Below are 7437 nucleotides of genomic sequence, written 5' to 3'. Positions count from 1 at the left end.
AATATACTCCCGAACAATTAAGTTGTACAATAACGCCCGTCTACGCCAAGTTCGATAATCTTTCAATATATTTAAGAATGAAATTCCAATTTTTTTATTCATTCTAATATAGAAAAAAATAAAGTTTCATTCAAAGAAATACCGTAAAATAAAGTTTTTAATTGAAACTTCCCGTTATTGATTTTTTGAAATTTCATGAAATTACGTACGTAATTGTGATACAGCAAACGAACCGTCGGTAAATCACGGAACAAAATTTCCTTTAGTTTGCAAATTGTTCCGTTAACATTGTGTGTATATCAAATGTTGATAATATTTCCTCGGAAAATCTTTTCCAAATAATCTTTTTTTTTTAATAATTATATTATTTAAAAAATATATGAATTTAGTATAAAAAAAAAAATTTTTTGTTGTTTTAATTAAACATAAAATAATAATAATAATAATAATAATAAATAAAAAATGGAATCGACAAAAATACAAATACAATACTTTCGATCCAACTCCAAAATTAAAATCTAGTTCATTACAGGTTTTTTTTGTTTCTTTTTTATTAAGGATGATGAAAAATTGTATTAATTGTGGAAGTAAATATAACAAAAATATTATGAAAATTGTTTATCACAATACGTCATTAATGTTATGTATTTAGAAGTACAAGATTTTCAACTGTAAAGGGGGGATGAAAAGTTGAAAACTTTATACATTATACAATTAGAAAATTGTTAATAAGTTTTCAATTGGCTTAAAACAAATGGGTTCATTTTACAAAATCGTACTTTTATATTGAAAAAACAAAATAAAAAATAATTTAAAATTGAAATTATTTATGTGGAATTATCCAATTTAGAATTTTGTTCGGGTTGTTATCTTCGTATTTCTTCCGGATGGATAGAAATCATTATATACTGTATAAAAAACTATTCCAATTGCTTTATTTATCATGGTGAGACGCTACTAATTAATGCATATTTGTGGTAATTTGAAGCTTCGAATTGTAAAAAATGACGTTCAAATTGGCTGGGTCGTTGGCCATTTTGAATGACCCCTGAATGACCCTTGAATGACCCAATGGCACTCTAATGCTGTATAATTTAGGCCAAACTTATGATGCCAGCTAGAATTATCAAATATATAATATCACGTGATATATATACATCCGTTGAAATTGTACATTATAATTTTGGGCAGAATTATGAGACATGATGTAATTTTTAAACTACTATATCATTTGTTCAAAATGACCCAAATGACACGTGACTACCAAGTCGCTGGAGTGTAGAGAAACAATTTGCCATTCTAATCTTAGTTGTGTGTAGTGGAAATTATAAATTTATAATGATATAGATCTAATTTATTGATTTTATTATTGAAATACTATATATTCTTCTATTGCTATTTTTTTGGAATTATCAATTATTATTTATGACATAATCATTTAGTAATTATCGCTTCCATCTTATAACATTAATAATTAGGACCAGCTTACAGATAATAAAAATTATTAGCTCTTTCATTTTTATATTACAATTTTATAGATTCATTTTTGTTTTTATAGACAATGATTGGTTATCTTTTATATTTATTACGTTATTTTTTTTTTATATTTAAATAGGAAGTAAAGATTATAAATTGCAAATTACAAATTTGTTTAAGATGTATTAATGTCATAAAACACGAGAACAATTATTACCGAAAAATATCGGGTACATAAAAAAATATAAAAAAACCAGAATTATGCATTTTTAAAAAATTGTCAATGCCCGGTTCCCTATTCATCAAGAAAGATTAGATTGATACCTTGGAGACACTTTACTATATATATAAGGTGATGTCAAATGATCAGGTCATTTGTTATTTAAGTCATCTGAATTTAATGCTGTTTTAATTCTAGCCAAATTTATGATACCGGCCAGAATTGCAAATCTATAATAAATTTGAGTTATAAGGGCCAAAATCACCAAAAAATCCTGACACCCACAATATCGACAGTCCATAATCCCGACACCAAAATCCCGATAAATGCAAATCCCGATTGAATCCCGATGAAATCTTGACAGCCAAAATCCTGTCTGAGATTCGATCAGATGAATTGAAATTACTTAATTTTTTTAATGCAATTATTTCTAATTTTAGAAGATAAGGAATAGTTTAGTAATCTAGTAACTACAAATTTTGGCCGAATTAAAGTGGATTGTTATACGGTATTTTGTTATGATAAACTTTTACTGGAATTTATTGAAATAACAACAATTTTGATAATTTTTTTTATTTAGACTATTAAATTTTGAGTTTTTTTATTTTTAATTAGATTAGATAACTTAAAAGTTGACTGATTTATTGTAGACAAACTAATGTGTACTGACTTAAAAAATTTTTATCTGTTCAGTTGATTGGTTTTAATTGACTAACATTTAGATCAATCTTCGGCCACCCAAATTTTATAATTTCCTTATACGGATGGTAAATTGATTAATAAAAATGCTTGGCACAATTTCAGGGCATCAAAAATTAATATTGTACCGGATACTGTATATAGTTTTCCGCAATTTATAATTTAATCCTGTAGAATTTTTGGGTTTTTACAGAAAATATAAAATATCTAGTAGTGTTAAAGATGAAAACTTTTCAATGTTCTCGCGCAATGTTTGTTTCTTTTAATCAAGATGATGAAATTTGTTTTATTTGTGAATTGTCTATCGCAATTATGCCACATTACAAAATGTATTTAGATGCGTATTCACCCATTTTACCGACACCCGTTTCACCGTACTGACTTCACTTTACTGACTTGCCATTTCACCGACATCACATTCTTCCGAAACAATTTCCATTTCAATGAAACAACTATTATAAAATTGGAAGTTATTTATGGAATAAATTTTAATTTTATTATTGCAATTTGAAAGTAAATAAGTCCACAATTTTTAATTTTTTTTTAAAGCCCTTAAAATTTAGAGAACGATTATCATGGTCGAATAATTTGAAATCAAGCCGCAGTAAAGAGTGAGGCTCAGCTAGTATAAATTTTCGGTGAAATGACAATTCGGTATGTCATTTCGGTAAGATGAAGTTAAGTAAATTTTTATGTCGGTAAAATGAAAGTCGGCAGAATGAAAGTCGAGCAGAATGATGACGGTTAATTTCATGTCGGTGAAATGGCCGTCTGTAAATCGTACCGTAATCTTTGTGGTAACTTTAGCCTAATATTTTCTTCAAATGGTAACATACTTTATATTAGATATAGATATTGTTTGATGACAAATATTATCTTTGGATTTTAAATTTTAATTTAAGAAAATATACACTCCTTCTGATATTTCAATTAGTCATGATGACATGGATGAGTTTCTCCATTGCATTCGTTTGCAATTGCAAGTTAATATGAATGATAATAATAATAAAGATCATAACTTGCTAAATGTTTATGAATTTATTATACGTTGAAGTTTTACGCCTAGAATCAAAATATTCAATGGATTCACTATTATTTATGAAGCGATCTGGTCACAGGACGAAGGTATATATAAATCACATTATTATAAATCTAATATGAGGTAATTATGATTAGTAATTATATCTGATATATATATATTTTAAATATGTTGCGAAATCACAATAAAGCCGGAGTCTGTTTGGCGACACGTTAAATTTTTTAAAAAATATATAGATTGCGAAATGGGTTGGTTAATTAAATATTTTTTTATTTCATTTATCATAATGTATTTTTTAGCGGTTTTGCGTTCTGCGGTTTTAAATAATAGTTAAATCACATTACAGGCACAATAACAATGGAAACGTTATTATATATGTTATGGCGTTACAATGCGACCCTGCAACAAATGATTATATGTTGGTTATTCAATATGGAAATGGAGGAAATTTACAAAAAAAGTATGGATAATATCATAAGGGTAATTATATTTTTAATTTATTAATAAACAAATAGTTAGGTCGAGATTTGCATACTAGTAGTGGAAATATATAAAAGATAAGGCTGGAAAATTAGTGATTTAGTATTAACACAAACAGCAAATATTCTAAAGAAATACATGGAACAATACCTTTTGATGTTTATTTAAAAAGATGAATAAAAAAAGCCCGGGTAAAAAGTGGATGATCTTCGTAACATTTTGCACCAGAAATATTAATTCCGATTCATTGACATATTTAGTTGTACAAGTTGTTGTCGATTTCTTTACAGGAATTCTGGAAATCTTTTAAAGAAGACATTTAAAGAATTCTGCCAAGTAAATTGATCGGCTACTGAAATTGAATAATATATAAATAAAACCTTTGACATAAAAATTTTTAAATAATAATTAGGACATAAAAAAAATGGAACAGTCAGATAATACATGTAATAGAGATTCTTTTGACCCAATTCCAAAATTAAAATCTAGTCCCGTACCGATTTTGTTTGTTCCATTTAATCAAGACGATGAAAATTGTTTTAATTGTGGAAATAAATACTTCAAACCGCTTTTAATTCAACAAAAATATTGTGAAAATTGTCTATCGAAATATGTCACTAGTATAACTGATAATGAAATGTATTTAGATGTACATATAAGTACGAAAGATGTTCATTGTAAAGAACATGAAACAAGTAGAGATAAAAACTTTTGTACATTAAAAATTCAAGAATGGTGTAAAAATTGTTCAATAATTTCATGGTTTAAACAAATAGTTTCACATCCTTTAATACCACACTTTTATGCCATTGATATTGAAAAACAGAATAAAGTAATTGAAATTGAAGAAGATTGTAAATTATGTGGAAAATTAATTCAACGATTTTCTGAATTTTATAAATTTAGAATTTGTTCGGATTGTTATCATATTTCTTCCGGATGGATAAAGTCAGCGTATAAAAAATATATTCCAATTCTTTATTTACCTTGGTGGGACACAGCTAATAAATGTATGACTTGTGGTAATTTGAACCTAATATTTTCTTCGAATTCTCAAAAATGGTGTCCAAGTTGTTATACACTTTATGCTGGATGTAGATATTGTCTGACGACAAATATTATATTTGGGCTTACATATCAATCTCAATGTAGGAAATGCGAAAGAATAATATACATTTCTTCTGATATTTTAAAGAGCAGTAGTGGACATGATGACATAGATGAGTTTCTCCATTGCGTACGTATTAATATTAAAACAATTCATAAAATTGCAAATTATGAAGATAATATTAATAAAGATCATAACTTGCTAAACGTTTATGAATTGATGACTTGCGTGGTTTTCCGCCTAGAATTAAGTATCCAATGGATTCCATATTCACAAATAACAATTTTAAATGAAATAGCAAAAGGAGGATATAGTATTGTTTATAAAGCAATCTGGTCACACAGCGAAAGTATGTATAAATCATATTATTATGAATATAATAGAGGGGAACTTCAAGTTGCTCTAAAAAAATTTCTAAATTCACGAGATGTTAAAAAATATTTTTTAAATGAGGTAATTTTAACATACTATTTCCTTTTATAAATTATACATGAAGTAGTTCTTTAATTAAAGTATTTTTAAACAATAGTTAAAATCACATTACGTTCATAATTATTGTGGAAACATTATTTTGTGTTATGGCGTTACAATGGACCCTGCAACAAATGATTATATGTTAGTTATGCAATATGCAAATGGAGGAACTTTACATAATTACTTACAAATTCATTTTTCAGCTATTACATGGAAAGAAAAAATATGGATAATATATAGAATATCAGACGGGTATTTATTATTTCTAATATGTTATTTAAATACATAATTATGTATTATTTATATGATTCTTTATTTTTAGACTTCGAATAATTCATGCAGCGAATTTTGTACATCGAGATTTTCATAGTGGAAATATATTATACACCAATAGTAAATATGAAGTTATTTATGCTGATTTGGGGGAACATGCAAAAGTACGATGGCACATTGGAGATCTAGGATTATCACACCCTGCAAATGATAGTTTATTCAATAAAGAAATATATGGAGTAATACCTTATATTGCACCAGAAATATTTAAAGGAGCTAAATTTTCACAAGCATCAGATATTTATAGTCTAGGTATGATCATGTGGGAATGTACAACAGGATGTAAACCTTTTGCTAATATTGAACATGATCATAATCTTGTTTACAATATTATTGATGGAAAGCGTCCTGAAATTACAGAAGATACTCCTGAATTTTTGGCTAATTTGATGAAAAGATGTTGGGATTCGGATCCTAAAAATAGACCTACTGCATGGGAAATTAAAAATTCAATTTATAGTGATAGTGCATGGAAATTTAGTAATTATGAAGCTTTACGATTACAAGAAGCCGAGCAAAAACGGTTAGAGTTAATACGATTAAAGAAACTTGGTCCTGAATTTATTGAAAAACCTCATTCAAAAGCAATTTATACAAGCAGACCTTTAAGTTCTTTGTATACTAATTCTTCTAATTCTTTAATCAAAAGTTTATTTTCAGTAAATTCATTAAATACAAAACAAGGTATTTATAATAAATGTTAAAGTAATTTAAATAAAATTATATCATTTTTTTAATTTTATATTCTTTTTTAGGATACATTTCGCGAGAATATGAATTTGATATAAAAGGATCTCAAAGGTAATTTTATAAAAGAAAGACCTTAAAATCAAATATTTTAAGCACGACTGATTAATAGTTTATTTTTAAATTAAGCTCCTCTTTAACAGATATAAAAAGTTCTTTGTCACGTGCAAATATTAAAGGGTCGAAAAATAATAAAAGTAAATTAATTTACAAAAAAATTTGATCTTGTCAATAACCTAATAACATTTATTAACATTTTCTTATCTATTTTTTTCAGAATATGATTCAAAAGAACTTGAATTTGATATAGATGAAATTCAAAGGTATTTAATATAAATATATTTAAACTTGTAATATATTTAATTAACTAATTATAAATATAAAAAAATTATATTACAGTTTATCTTCTCAAAGTAAATATTCTACAATCAAAAAATTCTTTTTCAGAAAAGCAAAACAAAAAGCATAATATCGATACAATTTTTGATTATAATTTTATTTTAGTTTATATCTTGCAAATGTGTTTGTTTTTATTCAATTTCAATTATTTTTTTTTGCACTACAATTTACTTGTTAATATTATTTGTTAATTACTAAATTAAATAAACGAATTTATTATTATTCTTAATACAAGAATAACGGACACGTCACATTTTATGAAGAGTTTAATATCTAATTAGTCATTTAAAATAGTAATTTAATAAGTTTATTTGAATGAAGCTTGCGTGATTCTATAAATTATCAATCTAAAAATTAAATTTGATCATTATTACGATACGATTATTTATACAAATAATTATAACTGATAAATCGAAAAGATAATACAAGGTATACTACTTACTATACAACAGCAAAAGAAAG

At 25.9% G+C, this 7437-nt stretch overlaps 1 protein-coding gene across 1 annotated transcript; it reads left to right on the top strand.

Annotated features, from left to right (window-relative positions):
- Positions 1-4338: 4338 nt before the first annotated feature.
- OCT59_003079 (uncharacterized protein) lies at positions 4339-7045 on the top strand (the record flags this gene model as incomplete). The annotated part of the gene is made up of 8 exons (XM_066145382.1): positions 4339-5475; positions 5552-5748; positions 5819-5933; positions 6174-6513; positions 6585-6630; positions 6706-6773; positions 6854-6899; positions 6976-7045. The coding sequence occupies 8 exons, from the start codon at positions 4339-4341 to the stop codon at positions 7043-7045; spliced, it is 2019 nt and encodes a 672-aa protein (XP_065996108.1).
- Between the last annotated feature and the right edge of the window lie 392 nt (positions 7046-7437).

This window comes from Rhizophagus irregularis, chromosome 11, assembly GCF_026210795.1.
Source record: "Rhizophagus irregularis chromosome 11, complete sequence".
NCBI lineage: Eukaryota > Fungi > Glomeromycota > Glomeromycetes > Glomerales > Glomeraceae > Rhizophagus > Rhizophagus irregularis.
This window is presented reverse-complemented; position numbering and strand designations above follow the sequence as displayed.